At 37.5% G+C, this 23,698-nt stretch overlaps 1 protein-coding gene across 10 annotated transcripts in view; it reads left to right on the forward strand.

Moving 5' to 3' along the window:
- The window catches only part of TANC1 (tetratricopeptide repeat, ankyrin repeat and coiled-coil containing 1), a 159,908-nt gene that overhangs the window by 95,379 nt on the left and 40,831 nt on the right, over nt 1–23,698 (forward strand). For all 10 annotated transcript variants that reach the window (XM_087881918.1, XM_034425697.3, XM_034425687.3 and 7 more), the window contains 7 exons: nt 1,137–1,241; nt 5,787–5,917; nt 7,349–7,538; nt 10,858–11,115; nt 18,056–18,181; nt 19,315–19,593; nt 22,897–23,048. In XM_087881918.1, the coding sequence (XP_087738044.1) occupies nt 1,137–1,241; nt 5,787–5,917; nt 7,349–7,538; nt 10,858–11,115; nt 18,056–18,181; nt 19,315–19,593; nt 22,897–23,048 (1,241 nt within the window). The remainder of the gene's footprint in view (nt 1–1,136; nt 1,242–5,786; nt 5,918–7,348; nt 7,539–10,857; nt 11,116–18,055; nt 18,182–19,314; nt 19,594–22,896; nt 23,049–23,698) is intronic.

A 23,698-nucleotide genomic window follows, 5' to 3' on the forward strand; every position in this document is an offset into this window, starting at 1 on the left:
CTGATATGGATGGCTGCAGTATGTGGCATTTCTTCATGAGTGCTGTTTCAGTTAATGGCAATAGTGCAAATTGTGATTGGTTGCAGCAGTGAAAATGCAATGGGGATGGCAGCTGTCGGTGGTGCTGTGGAGATCTTACTTCTAATAGTAATTCAATTATGGGGTGGGGTGGGGGGTAGGATGACAGATTGCAGTGAGAACATAAAACAGTCCAAATTAAAGCTATTGCCTCAGTACTGAAAGCCTTTCTCTAAAGAAACTTTAGATGGCAGTATTTTCATTGTGACTACAAATTCTATTGTTCCTTTAACGTTTCCAGCAATTGTTGCATTTGGTAAAGTACATTGTCATTAATAATTTAAATACCCTAATGAAAGTACTTAGACTTTCTTTTCTTTTTTTTTCTTTTTACACTTGATGAAATCTGTTTGATGAATTGACCCAGGTGAAAAGACATGCTTGTGAAATACTGAATATGCTTTGACTTAATATAGCTATCCGTTGGCAAATTGCTGCAGGTCTCTTTTAAAATGAAAATATTGAGAGAGCTGCCAAACGGATTTTTTTTTTCTTTTATTTCTCTCATCACTGACCTGTGTGCGTCATCGACTTGGCCAAAAATACAGTACTCGGTAATATAAAGCTATAGACCGGGGTATTAAGAGGGCTAATGCTGCAAGCTGCCTTTGTAATCATTGCCTCCCAGTTTCAAAGATTATTCTTGTAAACAAGGGTTATCTTCCAATTGAGGTGAAAAATAGGGATTTGGCCTCCAGAGGCCAGTGCTGATGCTTGTATGGCTTTTGATCATGTCAGAGCCACCCTCTCTTTACATATGCTGGAGGCTGCTTCAGGGGCATCACAGCTAGGAATCTGCTTTTGTTCTACAGAAGAGTTTACATTCCAAAAAGTGAGCCTAAATACAGCTTGCTGTTGCTGCTTTCCCCCCTGACAACAGACTGCACAAGTGGAAGTAAGAGAGAGATTGCTGTAATCACTATAATATATGTCGAGGACAGTAGTTGCATGATGAGCTTCTGCTTTTAGTGTATTCTGATTATGTCTTCTGGAAATCGGTAATCCCTTTGGAAAAATATTACAAAAGGTAATAGTAAATACCTCATTTCCCATTTCAGGTCCGGTTAGGAAGCCCAAGTATGTGGAAAGTCCTCGCATACCTGCAGATACAGTTGTCGTTCCAATGAGAAAAGTGTTGGAGCCAACAGAACCTAACCAGAATGGTAAGCGTGTGTATTTGGAATTGTTTCATTTTTAACTGAATGGCTTGAACGTTGCCTTGAAAGGGAAATGGGGACGAACGTTTTACGGATCTTGCATGGGCGAATGTATCCTTGTGTTTGGTTGCTTGACATTCGGGAATGATGATGTGTACCTAATCTTCAAGCGAAATTCAGTCTGATGGTTGTGGGGGGTCTCTTTTAATGTGAGAGGCCTGCTTGGAGTTAGTTTCTGAACTTTCTTTCAGGGTGTGTGTGTGTGTGTGTTTTTTTAATCAGAGTGTTCCACTTATGCCATGTTAAAGTGATGTGCATCACAAATGAAAAGCTTGCTAAATCAGACAGCAATAACAATAGATGACTGTGTCAGCAAGACTAGTAACAGCCTGACCCTGGAGTTAATTGGTATTCTTGAAAAGTTCCATGTTCATTAAATTTGACCATGGCATAACAGAGTGCAGTTTCAGTGAATGTCAGTGAGAACTTACAGTCAAATGCTCTATAAGTATTTCTAATATAAAAAGAATTTCATCTTCAGCATTATATTTTAGATTTACAGCCTGGTCAACATCAGCAAAATCAGTATATAACATCTAGTTAAGTAAATTACCTCCTTGTTTTTCTTGAGCTTGAACTCTCAAAATCTCTTTGCTATTTGAGGCATAGATTTTTCTAGCAGAATTGAAAGCTTTGTCTGCCTGTTTCCCCCACATCTCACACCTTCCCCCTCCCCTTCTTTAATGAGAAATCTACTATAGCCCTGATTCTCCTTTGAGTATAACAAAGCTAATTTCTACAACATAGTGTTTGTGCCTCCAGTTTTTCCCATAGGTTGAGGAAATTAATGGAGAGCTAAAACAATTTACTATTATATAATAATACTATTTATCCAATTGTAGTTTTATGTATATTAATGCTGTCATAGATGTCAAGCCTAAAATGTTTGGCAGTTATAATGTATTGATTTTGAGGATCTTTCCTTCAAAACGCTATTCTCATTCTTTTATTCTATGAGATGTGCATGCAGTGACTGGGAAGGATTGGCAGTTTTGTTGATGAAAAGGTGATGTCTTTTTGTAAAAGAAAGATTGTAGTTAATAGTGCATAAGAATTCTTCTATCATCTCCAATGCCCTATTTATTACTAATTCTGTTTATTCAGCAGAGAAGACCTAGCTAGGGCTGGTAATCCAGAAAAATGACTAAAGAACATCCTATAAACCTGAAGAAACGCATTAATTTTGCTAGTTAGTTGATTTAAATCTCCACTCCATCAGTCCCACATGACAGGATTTATTAATGAGATTTATATGCCACCCTATCTCCAGCCGGACTCAGGATGCCACACAATCACTAGTCTGTATGTATTATTTATACTTAATATATTAAAAATAACAAATTTGGACAAAAAAATAAAATAAGGTCTAATATTTGATAAAATAGGTAGAAGAAATCATAGACATCACAGATGCACAGGTTAGTTTTGACTATTATTCTGCATTGTTTATAATCATATAAAGATTGCTATAGGAATTGCAGTTTTTTGAGAAAGGATCTTCATGAATGGACTCAAATAGCTAAGATAGCAAAGCCATTGCTAAGTAAGATTTTTGGCATAGCAGGCATTATATGAATGCCATGGCATAGCTCACAGACATGATAAGATTATATATTTTAACTTTCACTACATTATAAAAATATTCTCAGATCAGATTCATACAAGTCTTTGTCAGGTGTTTTTTCTAATGCCTATCTACTCGATTTGTTTATTTTCGCTAGGAAAGGCTGATTCTGATTTGGGAGAAAATTTGTCTGCTTGTCCCATGCTTGTGAAATCTGCTAGGTAAAGGATTGAGGAGCTGGTTGGAGTAAAGGAGCTTTGGCTCATAATTGTGGGCAAGTGATAATTAAATTGCAATATTTTGATTTAAGCATCTTGAATCTTTGGCAAGTTTAATAGGTAGGATAAATGACCTAATATAGGATTGAATGGCATTCAGAGAGATTTGATTTGTCTCTAATCAGTAATTAAATTGGGTTTTCTGTTGTTAGGAAAGCCGTGGCAGCATCATAAATTGTAAAAAGAAGGCTTTCTAAATGTATATATTTCATCCACCAAATATCTTCAGTTCTAGATTAGCCCTTTTACTTCATCCTGTACTTTCATAAAATATTCATCCATGAAAAGGCTTTTGAACTAAGGTTACCTTACTTGAAGTAAGAAACCTTACTTGAAGTAAGGTTTAAAAAAAAGGTTGAAAGAAAAATGAATACATTAGTGAAGAAAACAAAGTGTTTCATTTGTTTACATAATACATTAAGTTTGTCTTGTCTTGCTTAGAATAGAATAGAATAGAATTTGTCTTTGTGCATATGCTCTCAGTGTACATAAAAGAAAAGATAAGTTTATCAAGAATCATAAGGTACAACACTTAATGTTGTAAATGTTGTGCAAAAACACTTATGATATGATATGATATGATATGATATGATATGATATGATAAACTAGCTACCATATTTATTGAAAAGTCCTGATTAAACAAACTCTACCAATAAAGGAGAATAAACAAAACTGTGTTTTAGTGGACTGAGTAAACCTAGTCAACGTGATGTTGACTTCCAAGAATATGGGTTTGGGCAGGTTATTTGAATCTCTGACTCACAAATTTGCTTTTTTGTAATGTCAACGATAGTGATAACAGCACAAATGTATTCATAGGAATTGTGCGTTGTGTGGATTAAGCATTGTCTTTTTCTTGTAATCAGGTTGCTGCTGTAAGTAAGTTTTTTTGGCCTCCATCTCATATATCATGATTCCAACAACAAACAGCTGCTAAGTCTGTGTACAAATCTTATACAATTGTTATATGATGACAAGAACATTCCCCTTCTTGCCTTGAGCATCTGGTATTCAGAATTAACTGTGTTTGGACATGAAGATTCCCTTAGCTTCTATAGCTGATGAAAAGGTCTCTGGAGATGTGGCTGGCATGGGGCAGATTATAAGAATTTACCCTGGATGGAACCACGTGAAACTGTGATGTATATGACAGAGAATGATGAGAAATAGACAAGTCTCGCTTTCTGGAGTAACTAGTTGCATGAAGATCTGCAGAGCGTGTTAGAAATCATAGGGTTTTTTCCTTAAAGTAAATGGATTGCCAAGTAAAACTGAAGCATGCAAATCCTTGCACTAGAATGTTGCCCTGTAAATGGACATCATTTAAAATCTTACAGTATTAAGATTGTTTTATTTTTTAGCACATCACTTATTATTTGTTAAATTCACTTGTTGCCTATCTCACTATGGGGCTACTCTAGGCTAATCAATGCTGATATGACAGGTTCTGGTTGGAATTTCTATCTATACCTTCATATAAAATAATAGTACAATAGAAGAAAATGGATTATAGTATCAGCCATGGGTGAGGATTTAAATACCTCCTTTCCAGCTTTTGAATCTATTTCAGAGTTGGAATGGATCTTAGAGGCTTTCTAGTCCAACCCCCTGTTTAAGCGGGACATCCTATACCATTTAAGTCAATTGGTTGTCCAATCTCTTCTTAAAAACCTCCAGTTTTAGAGGACCCACGATTTCTGGAGGCAAGTCATTCCACTGATTAATTTTCTGATTATTTGTTTTGTGTATGGGAGGATTAGTATGCTGGAATGTTATCTGATTGCAAGAATTAGAAAGGCAATGCGCTTCTAAAACAACTGTGCTTGTTCACTCATGGGATTCTTGGTGCAATTTAAAACATAAAACAAATTTATTTATTTGTTAAATGTATTTATTTAACAAAAACTTAGCAATGCAAACAACAGTATAACATCCAAGAAGCCTGAAGGTATTTTGGTTGATAGCATAGCTATTAACTGAATTGTTTCCTATGATCAGTCCTGAGGTACGTATTACACTGGTAGACAATTTCATAGGTTTGTTTTGTTAGCATAGAAGAGCCTGGAAAAATAATCACATGAGCTTTTTTGGTCACCACTCAGTCTGAATCATTTTAGAAGTTGCTATCAGTTTCCATAAGAATATAGATAAAGGTGTGCAGACATGTACATATATACACACCGGCAGACACATACATAAAAGAGGCTCATGTATGACCACATACTCTTCAAAAAAATACTCTGCATTTTTGTATTTTCATTCATTGAAAAAATAGCATCTTCAGATTCTACTTATGTGTGAGAGAGAAAGACATTCTTTATATTCTAAAAACCCATGTTGGTTGGATGCAAAACCAAAATAATTTAATTCTAGTTTGCAGAGCTAGTATTTATGCCTACTTTAATTCAGATTCAGAAGTTAAACATGTGCGAGGATCTCCCTTTATATAGGGAGTTCCATTTAATAAATGGACATTGAAAGTGCTTTTTTTAATAGAGTTTTGTTAGAATATGGCAAAATAAAATTTGTTGATAATAATTTGTTTAAATTTCATTATTTGCCTGTATGTTGGAAACTACAGTCATTTGAAGTGAATATAAACGTTAATTAATCTTTCTCCTTCCCTTGAAATTACCTTTTTTGAACAGAAGCAAAGTCAGAGAAGGAATCAAGCTGTTCACCAGCAGCTCAGGAACTGATGACAAGGCTTGGGTTTTTACTGGGAGAAGGGCTTCCAGCTTCTGCCCATATCTCCCCAGAAGAAAAACATGAAACTATGGTATGCGAATGGAAAATAGTCTCAATCTAAGATGCTACATATTTCTTGCTTTCAAAATATTTCACCAGAACATGTAAATGTGTCATGCAAATAACTACAGGTAGTCCTCAACTTAACACAGTTCATTGATTGACTGTTCAAAGTTACAACGGCACTGAAAAAAGTGACCTATGACTGTTTTTCACACCTGCAACTGTTGCAACATCCACGTGGTCACGTGATCAAAAAATCAACTGACTCATATTTATGATGGTTGCAGTGTCCCAGGGTCATGTGATCCCCTTTTGCGACCTCCTGACAAGCAAAGTCAATGGGAAAGCCAGATTTATTTAACAATTGTGTCACTAACTTAATAACTGCAGTGATTTGCTTAACAACTGTGGCTAAAAAGTTGTAAAACAGGACAAAAGTCACTTTAAGTGTCTAACTTATCAACAGAAATGTTGGATTCAATTGTAGTCTATCTGTAATAAATAAGTGATATATTTATTGGTAATTTTCTTTGCTTTTTTTTTTTTTTTTTACAGAAACACTACTTTTAAGTATTTAAGATACACCACATAGAATGATTCGAATACTATTGAATAAATTGTGTTTTTTAATTCAGATGATTCAAACTACTTGACCTAGAAAATATTAAAAAAAGAATATTTAGTTCTTACTCTTTTCTTGTCTAAGGCCACAATGATGCAGGTTATGGTACTTGACTCGCTGGATCTGTGGAGAAAAACTAAATGAAATTCTCTCCTAGCAGAAAAATTAACTATACAATTTTTGTATGACATTTGGAAATCAGTTCTGAATCATGATGCAACTGGAGATGATTATTTTTTTCTTATAGTGCAACATGCATAGTTATTTTGCACATGAACTCTGTATATATTGAATTAAAAAGTTTTTCAATTAGACAAATTTATCGTTTAGGACGATATAGGAAAATCTTTCTACAAAATGTTTAAAGAATGGAATCTCTGTCTAAAAGAATATGTGGTTTATTAATCTGCTTCGTTCTAAACCTATAAACAGTTATGACCAAATAGTTTTAAATAAGATCATCTATATGGCTCTGGGTTGTTGTTATTGTTTTAAAAGCTAATGAAAAAAAAATCTGCATTTTACCTTCATCCTGAAGGCCCAATAGTTGGATTTGGTATTGCTGGCTTTTAGTAAGATGATTTTTACCAGTATTTCAGAAAATCCTGTACAGTTCTGACCTAGAGTATCAAAGGTCCATAAATTGATTTAACTTCTTATTGTGGTCATGGCTGTACTAACTGCCTGAAAAGTATTCAACAGATCATTCTAAGAAATTTCCAGGGGAACTTCATATGTCTGTGCAGTTTTTTTTTTCCTGCTGAATATGAACTGTTCTCTTTGTGGATTGATCTGTGCTGTGTTTGTTAATTCCTTGTTTCATTCTTTTTTTTTTAGTGCACAGTAGCTAGTCAAGGAGTCAGTCCTTGTTCTACACTAACAAGCAGCACTACGTCGCCTAGCACCGATAGTCCCTGCTCTACTCTGAATAGCTGTGCTGACAAAACAGCGGCCAACAAAAGTAGTCCCTGTGGGACCATTAGCAGCCCAAGCTCCACGTTGGAAAGCAAGGACAGTGGAATTATAGGTAAGCAGTTTAATTCCTGATAATGCAGTCACTTCTGGCTGTCTCTTCTGTAGCTTGCTTTTTATTGTGTCTGCAAAGGCTATCTGCTGCAAAGAAAATGGAGCTGAAGCTCTCTTATCTTAATTCCTGATACTGCGTGACTCCAATTTCTTTTTTTTTAAAAAATGTAAAATGATCTTTCATTCAATACTATGTCATTCTCTGGAATTCCTTTGAGTATTTTTTTAGGTATGTAATTGTGTTCTATTTACTTATAACTCTTATTGGGCTAGAAGGGGCTGAAAACCTTCCATTTATTACAAGGCTGTGATTTTCAGAGGTATATGTTGGATGGGGAAGATAGTAATTTTTCTGTAGAAACAGATAATGTTGCTATGGCTTAATAGTTAATAGAGTTATGAATTTCAAAGTCCTTTCTTCAGATTTCAGTACCACTATGATCTTGTTGAAGTATCTTCAGAATTGATATTATCCCTGAATCTCATCTGGAATGCAAGGACAACCTTCTGACAAGCAAAGTCAATGGGGAAGCCAGATTCACCTAACAACAGTGATACTAACTTAACAGTTGCAGTGATTCACTTAACAGCTGTGACAAGAAAAGTTGTAAAATGGGACAAAACTTACTTAACAAATGTCCTGCTTAGCAAAGGAAATTTTAAGCTTAACTGTAGTCGTAAATCGAGGATTTAGGTTAGAAGGTTAGAAAAGGGGATCACATGACCCTGGGAACTGCAAACGCCTTAGTCTGTTGTCAAACACCTGAATTTTGATCATGTGACCATGGGGATGCTGCAACAGTATAAGTGTGAAAAACGGTAATAAGTCACTTTTTTCAGTGCTGTTATAATTTTGAACAGTCACTAAATAAACTGTTTTAAGTAGAGGACTACCTGTGTTCACAAACATGTTACTGTAGCACAGTGGTAGATTTGTGGTATCTGAGTTGTGGGGATGATGGGTGAACGGTTCAGTAGTATTATGTAGGTATAGTCAAGGCTTGTGTGCAAAATCTTGGAGATCTACTGCTAACCATTGTCCAGTCATTACTAACCTAAAATGACCAATAATGTACCTCCATAAACGGAAGTCTAAAACGGGGGGCCCCAACCTCTGGGCCATGGCGCACTAGTGGACCATGAGCTGTTTGCAACAGGGCCGTGGAAATGGGCAAACGAGCAAGCACACATGCGCATCCCCACTTGCATGAGCAGCAGGCAAGTGTGTGCATGCACACTGTATCTGTGTGAGCAGCGGAGGCATGTGCACACAGCTTGTGCAAATGCAGCTGTGCGCATGTACACGCCTACCAGCCAGTTGTCCAGAACCATCCCCTCTTCCCCCCCTGCCGGTCCACAAAGCCTGAAAGGTTGAGAACTTTGGTCTAAAATATGGAAATAATTGTTTTCCATAAACAATTATGTGCCTATGAATGACCTAGTGCTCTATTGCTCAGCAAAAGCCTCATCCCCACCATGATGTCTATGTTAATTGGAAGTTACCATGCCAGGTTTAATTGCCTGGAAAATTGGTTTTCTTATACTAGAAAAACACCACTGGTCTGTATAAAATTGCAAAAAATTCTGAAGTAAATCTGCAAGCTGGACACCTAAGAGTTGCTTTCTGTGAAATGGGCAGCTTCATAAATTTCATAAATAAATGCAAATAAGATTTCTTACAATTTTTGTGAAGCTATATATTTCCCTGGGAAGTGGCACTACACAAAGCATTTAGCTGTTTTATTTTGAAGTTGCTGTGGCAAGGTCAAGCTTGGAGTTCGGAATGGTAGTGAAGGCAAACAATGGACACTGGTAAAATGCTGCTTGTCTTCCAAGAAATAAGACGTTGCTTATTTTTAAGATGTGGAAGCAGAGGAATTTTTATACTAAGGAATGGTTTGCATGCTTAGTTTAAGATTGGGAATGTAAAACGAACACAAAGTAAGCTATAGAGATCTGAGCTAAACTGAAAGCTTTAGAAAATCTAGAAGAAAGCCAAGGAAAAATAGCTGGGACAATAAGGATCCTGAAAGAATATCCGTCTCAATGTACATAAGTTCATATCATTTATTCTTAGTGCTGTTACAAAAATACATAAGATGCATCAGTCTGTCACACATACTTCCCAGCAAATATTGAAAGATGCTAGTGCTTTTTGAAAGAGAACATTTAAAATGGAATGAAAATGATGGACTAGGTTTCTTCTGTTTGCATTTATCTGTTTAGTTTATTTCCCATCTTTTCATTCATACAACCTTCAAGTCACTTCACAGCATTAAAAGAATGCAAAACTAATAATGAAATGCTCCATGAATTCCTTATAAATCTACTTATTCTGCATTTATTTGATAAGGGAAGCAGACACTAATTTTCAAACCTACCAGGCCTTTTTTTTTTTTTTTTTTGGTTTATGTGTGCAAATATATTACTAGCATTAATGTTCATTCAGTACACAGTTTAATAAGTATGCCTTTTGTAAGGTTTTCTTGTGGAGGGAGGGCAGGCTTTGCTCAACCATGAAAATAGTTGTTCTTCTATGCCACTTAAGTCGGCTTCTATTCTGTTTCCATTCCTGCTACGTTATTCTGGGCCAGTAGCTCCTTTGAGTGGAAGATTACCTTCCCCTCCTCCTCCCACACTTTTTACTGGCTCAGATAGCTTTCCTTCTCTTTTTGGTGTTTTATTGCCTTAGTTGAAATTGTCTGTGCCTCCACTGACATAAAAAAAAAGAAGAAAAAGTAAAGGCAGAATTTCGTCTTTTCCAGTGAGCTAAAGAAGAGAAAGGTCTGGGCTAGTGGCCAAAAGGAGAGGAGGGGGGGATATTTGGCAAGATGCCCTCTTTTCAGGGTTACAGACTTGAGTGGAAAACCTCTTCCTTCAATTAGAAAATCAGGAGGGAGTTTTCTTTCATAATATATCAAAAGACCAATTTTTTTAAAAACCAAAACATTTAATAATTCTGTCACATGGAAGCATACTATAAGGCTCTCTTCAAATTTTTACATATTTTATAGTGCTTGAGTTGTTAGTCATCTCAGTAAAATGATAGTAGTTTTCATGGCATATTTTCTTGAATGTTAAGAGGCGGACAGTATATATAGACAAAACTAAGAACATTTACAGCGACTATCCTATATTTTCCCAAGGATTATAATTTAAAGTGACATGAAAGAACTTGTAGACTTGCCAGAAGGGTCACATAACTATCATTTCTCCTTATGTCAATTCAAAGTTTCCCATGATTGTGTGGGTGTAACCAAAACTGTACTACTCATACCCAGGAGGGTATTCTTATGGATTTGTGTTTGTTGGGTTTTTAGGGACAGTAACAAGTTCATCTGAAAATGACGACCGGAGTGGATCAAGTTTAGAATGGTCTAAAGAAGGAAATCTCAGAACTGGTGTACACCAAGGAATTATTGACAGAAGGACAGATAATTGTTCACCAGTTGCAGAAGAGGAGACAACAGGTTCCTCAGAAAGTTTGTCAAAAGTGGAAGCATCTTCTGGAGATGGCCCCATTACTTACATTCAAAACTGTGGCTCGTTAGGAATGCCTCGACCCAATTCTGTTGCAGGTAAGGAAGAACTGAAGAGTTAGTGTTGATTGCTTTCCAGATTTTGTTCTACTGAAGTGAAAACATTTTCCTTTAATGTTGCTCTTGTATCAGCATAAGTCAGTTCTCGTAAATTTAGATCTGTTCTTTAGCTAATGGGCAGACGGGGCAGAGCAACAGGAATTTTTAAAAGTACAATATAAACCATAAATGTGTTCATAGAATATCCTGACTTTTGTAATGGTTCTTGCAAAAACCACCTATGCAATTTTTTAGGATTCTAGTCAGGGAACAGAAGTTCATATCCTCTTGATTGAGAAGAGAAATTTGTTATATATGAAAGTACTTTAAAATATAGTCAAGTGCATTCCTGCTGAATTCTCTTCTCTTTGTTTCTGTAAGTTTTAAGTCAGCTGGTGGTGGTTCCTGCCTATCTTTATTTTTACATGAATTTTTTTTTTGTGAAGGCTAAATAACTCAAATTCCTCACCCCTATATTTATGGCTCATGTAGTTCATTCTTGGTTAAAAATATAACCGTCATAGGATGGATGAACAAGATTGTTGCCTTAGTGGGAAGAGCTTGTTCCACACTGCTGGAAGTATATTAAGCAATTTTTTTTTAAAAAAATTTGATTTATATGCCGCCCTTCTCCGGAGACTAAGGGCGGCTTACAATGCGTTAAGCAATAGCCTTCATACTTTTGTATATTTTTATACAAAGTCAGCTTATTTCCCCCACAATCTGGGTCCTCATGGGTAAGAACTGGTCACCCAATGGGTAAAATGGGTAAGAACTAGTCACCCAATGGCATGCCTTGCTTTTCTGATAAGGTTGCTAGTCCATTGGATTGAACTTGCTCCAGTAAGCCTAAACCAGAGGGTGACCCAGCTGTGTGTAATACAGTATCTGTGCCAGTGTTTTTATTGCAATTAATTTGAGGGAAGCAAGAATAGAACTATCCTCTTCTTTTTGCAAGAAATGAAGATGAAATATTTACAGATTTTAGCATTGTGGGCTGAAACAGAGGCATGAGGTTCCCTACTTAATGAATGTATGAAAAATGACACTCAGATTACATGATTGCTTGAGAGCCTATTCATACGCCTGGCATGACTTTCAGGTCTTCTACCCAAACTCATGATTTTAGTCTTTTGATAGCTGTAATTCCCAATATATTCTTCCTGCAGAATTGCATAAAGGGCTTTTCTGAGACGGTATATAGAGTCCCACATAATATTACCACATTGTCTATAATGAAGTGGAAGCAAATTTATTTCCCAGTTTAAGAATATGAAAGTGCAAATTTGAAAGGTAATCTTATCAAGCCATTTAGATAAAAGTTAGAGCAATGGAATTACAATTCATCCCTGCTTAGTTCCCCACCTTGTTGATATTAAATAAGGTTGGTGATCATATATAGGTAGTTCTCCCTTATGGACCACTCATTTAGTGACCGTTTGAAGTTACAATAGTGTGAAAGAATTAATTTGCAGTCAGTTTACAACTTTTGCAGCATCCCTGAGCCACGTGATCACCATTACGATCAGTATGCATTGTCCTGTGCCTGGTTGGACACAACAGCTTATTCTCCTGAAATTTCTTCTTCTCTAACCTCTCCACTATCGGATGAGGGTAGGAAACATGATTTTGTAGGCTTTGTATTACCTTTTCCCTCCAGGGATGAAATCTACTTACCTTCCTTACCGGTTCAGAAGTGCATGCACGAGCATCACATGCGCGCACAGACCTTCTGTGCATGCGCAAAACCTACTGTGTATGCGCAGAAGTTAAAAAACACATTACTTCCTGGTTAAAACCAGGAAATAATGACACCCGGGTGGGTGGGCGGAGCTTTGCTCGCCATCACTACCGGATCGCCAAACCACCGACCAAGATCACTACCAGACCGGGCGATCCAGTCCAATCCGGGAGCATTTCACCCCTGTTCCCCTCCCCTTACTCTCAGAGCAGAGAGATTGGAGAGGAAGGAATTGTAAGAGAGTACTATAAGCTAAATAGTAAAAGCCAAATCAGTTGCTCAATGCCCAAACGAAGAAGACATATAGATGATCATAGGTGCCAATGTCTACCTTGCCAGCAGTGGACGATCATGCATATGATTTGCACCTCACACAGTGTCTGCTGGGATTTACTGTATAAAATGGGTATGGCATCCTTCCCTCAGTGTGACTGTGGGGTCCCACGTCAAACTGTAGATCACATTGTGACTAGTTATAAGCTGAGTGTATATCTCATTTCAGTTTCTGAATTATTTTCAGATAAACAATGCTGCACTTCAGTGGTTAGATGACTTGGACATTAGTATCTGAATATAGATCTTTTTATGTATTTATTCACATTTAGTTTATTTTTAATTTAGGTGAAATATTAGTATCCTTTATCTGTCAATGTTTGTTATGCCATATGTTAAATAAATAACTATTAAGCTGATTGTGTGGGGGCGGGGAGCAAGTACTGTCTGTGGCAATCTCTCCTTTGCCTTACCCTTTCCCTCCCCACCGAGCAGAGAGACTGGAGAGGTAGGGTTTGCAAGAGAGTAAGCTGTTTGCTGTTCTACACATCAAAACCAGTGTGATTGCACTGGCAGCCAGTAGCCCAGGGCTGGGAGCCGCAGGCAAGCTACACCAGCAGCTTATAGTATTCTCTTGCATCTTCTCATAGGACTCTTTAAGATTAATTCAGGACTCTGCACATAAAAGAAAGAACTATATCCTGAATTTGCTCTACGGATAGTTGCTGCATTATTACCTTGTCCAGTTTTGGGAATACTTAATGTGGCATAATAATCTTCCTGTTGGAAATTTTTATAACCATTATAAATCCTCTGCAAGAGACTGCAGAGGAATACATTTTAAACATAAAAAGAGAGGGAAATGGTCACTTTCACATTGAGGAATAATCTTTAAAAACTGATCTTTTTGAAGCAGATCCGTCTGTGTAGGCAAAGCTGTCAAAACTCATTTCTGTTTTGCTTGGGCAAACCTGCAGTTGGCTTATCTAGACATAGTTTAGTTTTACTGGGGGGTGGGGGGTGGGGTAAAAACCTGAAGCAACTTTTGGGAGAGGACTAAACCCATGGATTGAAAGATTTGTCAAAACCAGGTGCCAATCACAGCAATTTTATTCAGTTAGTTAAATGTTTACTGTTTTTCAAGGGGAGATCACGCACATGCATTTACCATTTTAGACACTATCCCAATATCGCGAAGTTTAAGAACTCTTGCTTCACCGCGCTCTGTAAATTTATCGGTGCTTTCCTATTTGGGGTTACTTTTTTTATGCTTTTTATTAGCCGAATGAATCAGTCAGACGTGGCCTTGCAACTTCTGTAATACCGTAGAGATATTTGGATCCCCGATGGACCTCCTTCCTCTTCCCCCAGTTTACCTCAGAGGCTCATTTCCATGGATCTCTGCTTTCCAATTTTCTTTCCAGCTTGAAGTGGCTCCGCGAGTGCAGACAAGTGCCCCGCAGTTCTTCTTTCCCCTGTTAATGCAATTGGCCCACTTAGACAAGGAGGTGCCTTTTCCATTGTAAATGTCACTGCTTGAACCATCCAGGCATGGATAAGAGCTGCTGGATCTTAGCCTGCCCTTGAATGGCGAGTCTAAAGAAGGGAAGAAAGAAGCTGTATCTGAGTTCAAGGACTCCCTCTCGCATGTTGTAGTGTTGCTTCTTTGAGATGAGCCGCTTGTCTTCTTTGTGGGAATTACAAAGCTCATAATTCATCTGGGTGTCTCTCAGTGTTGTGGATTCCTTCCCTTAAACAGCATTTAGCTGTCTGCTAAATGTGATTAGCTAATGTTAAAACCTGGTTTCTTGATCTACAATTAGAAGTAATAGGACAGCTCTTCTTTTAATCTAATTTACTTCTGTTTCCAAGCCCTTATTTTTTGCTATACATCCCCCCCAAACACTAATTATTGTCATTTTATTCAGCTATTATTACAGTTAACTTTACTTCGTTTGTTTTTCTGATTTATCAACTTTCATATTTTTGACTTCGAATTTTTTAAAGTTTTTGTTATTTCTTCTATAGCAATGTTTAGTATATCTAAGAGATGCTTAAATCTTTGGAAATACCTCCAGAATTTCTAGTTTGTTTGTTTTTTAATAGGAAGAATAATTTTAAAAAATCTTCCAGATAAAAGATAGTTTTTGGTTTGTATATAAGTCTTAATTCCCAGACTTGTATGTGGATGTGTTGTAAGAGTTGAAGGATTTCACTTTCTATGTGCAAATAAACTCAGAATCTCTTTACATTAATGAACTTTTGTCTCTACTGCAATGAATATCAGAACTCTTTAAAAATTAATTCTGCTATTCAGTTTATCTGTGAACTGGAGATATGCCAGGGTATATATTGTTGTTACTTCAGTTAGAAATAGTTGAGAAATGAGGCAGGTAGATGTTGCTTAAATGCAAAAGAGCTAAATGGGGACAGTCCCTTACTCCAAGATATTGGAAATTATCCAAATTTCTAAACTAATTTATGTCTAAAGTGAGTTCAGCTCTTTTGGAAAACATCACACAAATATCAGGATGGTAATTGTTACTAGCCGGTTTCTGTTCTTGTGTGACCCAAAGGTTGCTCAGTAAATGAGAAATGTTTCAACAACCATGGACAGCCTACTTATTACAGTTGGATATGTTTGGGGTTTCCCCCCTAAGTTATATATAAATGTTAACCACGTTTGTTTTTTTAAATTTCTGCTGCATAACTCAGAGTTCTAAAAAGGCAAGATTCTTGAAGGTTACACCTTTGTAAGTTGGGTTATTCTAAAACAATCTTTCTCCCCTGCCCACCCCCCACCCCCCACCTTTCCAAAAAAGCAAAAACTTGGACTTGGGTAACTTGGGTCCGTTTTGGACCAGAACTCTCTATTTTAATATACCTCCTCTTATTAATCCTTTAAGGTAGCTATTAATTCTTTGGTTCACCAGTCTGTTTCCCAATCTCTTGAAAAGATTTTATGATTAGTAATCTTTGGAAAAGTGAGGATGGGTATCCAATCCATAACAGTTTATTATTAAATGCTGCACAAAGTCTTTCTTGCCTCCTTTGGATATCCATTGACTCAAAAGTCATCTCAAAAGCTATCTTATCATATAAAAAGCAGAAAGTTTAATACATAATTTGAATGTCAAACATCCTATTAAAATGGAGTCAGATACTGCTTAATCAGTTTTAAACCTATTCAGTGTTAGTTTATATTAAAAATACGTATCACAAATCATATATTTAACTGAAAGAAAGGAGCCTTGACCCAGGCAATTTGGGCAGAGGTAGGTTGTTTGAAAAATGTTTTCTTTACAAATAGGAAATTATACATAGTAAAAGTGGCTTTCATGCGCAGATTTATTTCCTACTACAAAATATTTCTGGTTACATTATGTCTTCAAAAGAAGAACATGGAAATTCCTTGAGTATCTTGTTCTTTCGTAATACAACAACTTGAAGCATAATAAATTCTTAAAATTTAGGGCCATGGGATATTATGATTGACATATTAATAGACAATAGTGATTTAACTCTTAACTTCATACTCATGAAAGTTCAAGGCTCTATCTTCAGAGTGACAAAACTGCCAAAAGTAGTTGTATGATTCTGACAAGGAAACATTTCAAAGATCATTGCTGCAGTTGTTGTTATTGTTGTTTCTTGTTTATATCAGTTTTTCCAAAGAATTCTAGAGAACATATTAATTCCACATTTTCTCTTTCTCAAAGAAATAAATGTTCTTTGATTTAGAATAGAGATAGATAGATAGATAGATAGATAGATAGATAGATAGATAGATAGATTGAATTCTTTATTGGCCAAGTGTGATTGGACACACAAGGAATTTGTCTTTGGTGTATATGCTCTCAGTGTACATAAGGAGAATAAAATACGTTCATCAAGAATAAAAAGATACAACACAGTGATAGTCAAGGTTATTAATAAGCTATCAAATCATACTACGAAACAAAAACTATACAAATTGAGAAATATAAGCTTATATAATATAAGCTATTATTAATATTATTAATATAATATTAATATAAGATATTAGCTTGGCAACTAGACATAATCTCTCTTTGTACGAGTAATAGCTGAATATTTTCCTGAGTGTGAATATAGCTTCAAAATACGGCTTTATAATCTTGACCCGTTTTTTCTCCTCATCCTCCATTTCTTATGTAGAATTAAGAACAATGAACTGACGGGGGTCAGGTAGCATATTTTTTTTTTTAACACTTGTATTTTTCCTACTTAAAAGTATCCAAATATAGAGTGATACTTAATACATCATGCAAATCAGCTTTTTCCAAGACCCATTACGGCAACACTATGAGAATATGTGGTAGCATGCAAGGTCCTTACATGTCTTATCTGAGAATAGTTTTATAATCCATGCATGAAGATGAAAAACCAATATATTACTATATGGTTTCCTTCTTCTGAAACTACCATGTTTTCCTGAAAATACAACCTACCCCGAAAACAAGCCCTAGCCCGATTTTCATGCCTGTGCCTAATATGAGCCCTACCCCAAAATAAGTCCTGGTTAAGCCCCAACCACCATCTGGTTGTACGAGGTGGGACGAGGCACAGGTGTAAAAATCAAGCTGGGGGCGGGAGTGCCCATGCACCCCATATCCAGTTACCAGAACGTTGCGAGGCTCATCGCACTGGTGCTACCGCTCATGGCAGAACATCGTGAGGCTCGTTGCGCTGGTGCCGCCACTCGTGGCAGAACACTCCCACACTTGCCGCCTCCTGCATGTCAAAAAAAATAAGACCTCCCCGAAAACAAGCCCCAGTGCTTATTTCGGGGCCCAAAAGAAAATAAGACCGGATCTTACTTTTGGGGAGTACACGGTACATAAGAATATACTTGTATTTTGATCAGTTCTTCTTATCTTCCTGATTAGTTAGCTATTCTCATTACAGCAACAAGTTCCACAAAGCTTGAAGACCTGAGCTATTTGGATGGACAGAGGAATACTCCTTTGCGGACCTCAATTCGCTTACCTTGGCACAGCACTGCTGGAGGGAGAGTTCAGCAAGAAATAAAAGGTAAGACCTATGCCAAAGCCATGATTTAAAAAGATCCTTTTTTTTAGAAGGCCATGCTACCAGTAGAATCTGAGGAGGGTGTATTTGTGGAAAACTGTTGAAGTCTGTTTCCTTCTTTATGGCATTTCTTAGAACTGATTTATCCCCCCTCAATTTGAACTTCCATTAAAAAGTGAGGACTGTAACTATGCCAATAGACGAGAATATTTGTAGGTCAGGCTTGAACTGTGGAGGATCCTAGGTGCTCTCTGAGCTTGGTTGTTTGCTTGCTTGCAGACGCTTCATTACCAAACTAGGGAAATCACCAGTCTTAGGTAACATCATCAGTGCTGATAACGTTACTTAGTTTGGTAGTGAAACGTCTGCAGAAAATGGTGTCGGGTGTCCTGCTTGGGCACGGGGTTGGATTAGATGACCTACAAGATCCCTTCCAACTCTGTTAATCTGTTAAACAATCAAGCTCAGAGAGTACCAAGGACTCCACACTATAACTATAGTCAAAAAAGACAAAGGTGACTTATTTTTAAATATTGTATTTTTCAAAGAAATAGATTCTGGGCCCAGAACATTGTACCTGAGAATTTAAAGTCAACATTTGATAGAGCTCATTTTCCATTGCTTGATGCCTGGATTTATAATTTGCTGTCATATTTTTTCCCCTTTGGGCTGTCTATCTTAATACTAGGTATTCGCAGAATTTGTGACTTGTTCTGCTGCTTTTTCTCTTTCTAATTTATATGATAAATGTTGGATCCCCATCCTTTCCTTAATCCTCCTTCATATCTGTTAAGTCTTAAAGCACAAATTTATTCAGGAGAATTAGGGATAAGGCTTACCGAACATGATTGTTGAAACTAAGAGCATTTTGCATGAAAAATCTAGTGTGTTCATTAGAGAGCCTAACTTCCTGATTTGTTTAGCACTCCTGCTGGAAGGAGGAGTCATGTGGGAGTAATGGAGCAGCCTGGACAAATATGGTTTTTTTTTTCCCCTTTAAAATCGACTCACTGTATCTGGACTAGATTATTGAATTTCAAAGCAGCTTAATATTTCTGTAGGCTTTAAGTTCTTTTTTTAAAAAAAACCATTTTTTTCATTGCCTTGTCCTCTAATAAAGTGTTTCCTTCTTTTAGCACGTTTTGTTCCATATAAGCCTCAAGATATTTTGCTAAAGCCATTATTGTTTGAAGTGCCAAGCATAACAACAGACTCTGTGTTTGTCGGAAGAGACTGGCTGTTTCAAACAATAGAAGAAAAGTTGAAGAATCCCAAGCAGACAGAGACGAGGGGAGCTGTTGTGATTGGAAATGTGGGATTTGGAAAGACGGCTATTATTTCCAAGCTCGTGGCACTGAGCTGCCATGGAGGTCGCATGCGGCAAATTGCTTCCACCAGCTCTGCTTCTCCCAAAAGTAGGTTTGAAACTTTTTTTTTCTATTTAAGGGAAAAAAATATTTAATTCAGAAAGTGGAGCTATATATGCTTTTGTGTAAACGTGTCTTATATGGATTGCCATTCCTAAAGGATAGTAAACTTTCTATTAACAGATCATAAAATTGTTATTCTCCTCCCACCCCACCCCACCCTCTTAATATGGAAAGACAAGCCCCTGCCTACAGGTAGTCCTTGATTTATAATCATTTATTTAGTCACTGTTGAAAGTTAACTGAAAGCATCCCCATGAACACATTATCAAAATTCAGGCACTTGGCAATCAGCATGTATTTATATGATAGTTGCAGCATCCCAGAGTCATACAATCGCCTTCCAGCTGGCTCCAGACAATTAAAATCAACAGGGGAAGCCAGATTCATTTAACAACCGTACAGTTCACTTAATGACAGCAATGATTCATTTAACAACTGTGGCCAAAAAAAAAAAAGGTGGTAAAATTGGGCACAACTCACTTAATAACCATCGTGTGTAGCAATGGATCATCTAGTCCCAACTGTGGTCATAAATTAAGGACCACCTGTATTCACATTGTATGTCAAGACCCGTTTGAGATTCATTAAGTGCCGTTTGATGCTTCGTAACACAGAAGCACCTGAAGCTTTTTTTTTTTTTTTTGCGCTGTCTGGAGCTTTCTTCTGATTTCTTCCAATTTCAAAACAAAATTGGTGGCAAAAGTGCTTTTACAGCCCTCTCTAAACGGTTTACAGAGTCAGCATATTGCCCCCCAACAATCTGGGTCCTCATTTTACCCACCTCGGAAGGAATGGAAGGCTGAGTCAACCTTGAGCCTGGTGAGATTCAAACTGTCAACAGCCAGCAGTCAGCGGAAGTAGCTTGCAGTACTGCATTCTAACCACTGTGCCACCACGGCTCAGAGAAAGATCAGAGAAACACAGGATTCCCCACCATCCAATCACAGCTAAAGAAGCTTCTTGGATGAGAAGTGAAACATCTTCAAAGAAAAACCAGAAAGTCCACCTTTGGGAGTTTCATGGACTTCTTGATCATGGTGCCAAGAGTAACAAAATGAGTCCTGTTTTGAAGATTTCCCGATCCCCTTCACTTTTGATGGTTGGAATCCATCAAAGACTTTTCTGTTTCAACAATTAGTGAATGGCTTTTTCTTAATCTGCTAACTGCAAAGTTAGCAGATTAATGAGTTTTTGCCGTGTATGTGTTTTCTGGCTTAATTTTTATTTTTAATGTTATCTGATTTGTACACGTAGTTCTCGACTTACAGCAGTTCATTTAGAGACCATTTGAAGTTAAAACAGCACTGAAAAAAGTGATTTATGACCGTTTTCACACTTCCAGCAATATCAATTGCAACATCCCCATTGTCATGTGATCAAAATTCAGACACTTGGCAACTGGCTGATATTTATGGCGGTTGCAGTGTCCTGAAGTCATGTGAGCTCCTTTTCTAACCTTCTAACAAGCAAAGTCAGTGGGAAAGCCAGATTCACCTAACAACCATGTTACTAACTTAACAACTGCAGTAATTCACTTAACAACGGTGGCAAGAAAAGCTGTAAAATGGAGCAAAACTTCCTTAAGAAATTTCTCACTTAGCAACCGAAATTCTGGGCTCAGTTGTGATCGTAAGTCGAGGACTACCTATACATGGTCCTGTAAACGGTCTTTTTTGAACTATGCACTTTGCATTCATTAATCCAGTCCTATGATCACTTGCTTATTGGGAGATTACTTCTATTTGCCTGGATGGGAGATTAAGATGTGGTTCCTTTCTAATCCATTCACTGGAGTGTGCTTTTTCTCATAAAAGTCCTGGAAAAGGTTCTGAAAAATGTGGGCCAAGAAGCTAAAGCGGCTTGAAAAAGGAAACTCTGAAGAAAATTCAGAGGAACCCAAAAAGGAGAAGGGAGGGGGGAGCAAGTGAAAGGCCCATTGTGTTGATGGTGCCGCCTGCCATTTTCTTGGATCATGTTTTGGCAGGGAAACTGAAGAGCAATTTCTCCTGCAGGCTTCAGTGAAAAGTGTGTGGATCACGTCCAGATCCCTAGTCACTCTATGTCAGCCTTCTTTATCCACATGGATAGGATTCTAGGTGCCATCTTATATGTGCCGGATGGATTTGACAGCTGGTGACAGGGAGCTATTTATCCTGTTTCCAGAAATGATGCAAAAACTGGTGCGTGAAGAGAGGACACAGAGCTTCAGCCAGAGGCTGTTAGCTACAGATAAAATCGTGGAAGGCCAGAAGATCAACACTTTAAAAAGATGCCCAGGGAGCTCTGTAGGACTAAAGGAGAATATAAATTCTAATTTAAAGGGGAAAAAAGTGTAAAGTCATATACTGAATTATATATTGAAGAGAATAAATAATCGTGTATTCCTGGCAAATCCACAGGTTCAATACTTATTTGTTTTGTTTCACAAGATGAATTTGAACAAAATTTGAATTGATTCAGTTGATGTCAGTGTTCAGAGTGGGCACAAATTCTGCTTCTAACATACCATTTTTCCCCCTCTCATTCCTGTTCACAGCATAGCTAATCACTACATTTAACAGGGCCCCTGAAACTGGGATGGACTTGAGGGAAGGGTAGAATGGATGCGAAGGAAAGGTCCTATTTCATCATGTATTTATTAGATGCCGTCTCCACACAGTACTTGTGTACTCTACAGTAGCATGAGTGCTTTTGGCCTTGAGTTCTTGGCTGGTTTCTAAGTACTATTGAGGTCCATTATATCTCATAATTAATGTCTGTCTGTCTATCCTCCCTCTCTCTCTCTCTCTCTGTCTCTCCCTCCCTCCCTCCCCCCTCCCCCTTCTCCCCCCCCCCACACACACCTATGTATACCATTTGCTGACTTGTAGCTTTTTGGGAGTAACTGTGCAACAAAATGTGATCGTTTTTAAAATTCTGACATGAAGATGCAAACAGAAATCAGTGTAGCATGACACAATTTTGTGAGAGCAGGGGTGGGGGAAAGTGTGTGTGTTTGCATGTACGCACATACAATGCTCTTTCTGTAATCCACTTCTTTGGAGATGCTGCCTTGTTTCAGTTAACTTCTTGTGCCAAGATTTTGTTACCAGAAGATTCCAAAGGGAAGCATAGCCAGAAGCTATACGCTGGAATCATAACTGGTAACACCTGAGAAAAAAACACAAAATTCAAACAATGTTTAGGTTTCTCTTGAAGACTAAACATGTCCAGTATTACAGATACATAATTTGCACCACAAATGGATGCCGTTGGTTATAACTCAGGTCTCTGTTTCTTCCCCTGCAGCCAATGATCCTTGTCAGGAGATTCCTCTCAGCCAGCTCCCCCCGTCTCTGGTTCCTTCAGCTGGTACCAGTCCAGCCAAAACCTCAGCTGGTCCTCCTGCTCAGGAACATCAAAACCAAATGGATGAATCAGTTAAACGCCTTGCATCCAAGGTAGCGCATTTAATGCTCTGTGTGTAATGCATGTGTGTGTATAACAAGTCAGGATGCTGTGCAGATAGACAAGCTTGTGTCTCACCATTTTATTTTACTGTTTTTTAGCTTTAATAAAACCTGATCAATTTAATGCACGAAGACAGAGAAGAGACAGTGCACATTCTTGAGGGCTATTTTTCCCTTCCTGGTGTTGCTGCTTCTATCTGACTTCGGCAGGGTTAATCTGTGATTCCAAAAGGAACACCCCCCCCCCAACTTCTTCCTGGTTTATTCAGTATAATTTCCTCATCTATTGGGAAGAGGGAGGGGGAGAAATAAAACACTGGATTTAGCAGCTTACAGTGTGTTCGTCACTGATGTATCTAACAGTTACGTAAACTGGAATTAGCAGATTGCACCAGGGATAATTCTAATGCATTTACTTTGGTAGGAAGGATTGTGAAAATAGGAAAGCCTTGCAAAGGATTGAAAATAAAAGAGGATTTGCTTTGGTGTTGAAGTATTTACTTAAAGCAGTATTATGTAACTATTATCCTAATGCTGTCATCCTCAGTGCCATGCTATGTTTAGAATTTGATAGAAAGCACACACATTAATTTAATTTAATTTAATTTAATTAAAGCTGTAGTTTTATGCACCCTTGCTTG

The sequence above is a fragment of the Pantherophis guttatus genome, chromosome 1 (assembly GCF_059756535.1).
Source record: "Pantherophis guttatus breed Tessera chromosome 1, ASM5975653v1, whole genome shotgun sequence".
NCBI lineage: Eukaryota > Metazoa > Chordata > Lepidosauria > Squamata > Colubridae > Pantherophis > Pantherophis guttatus.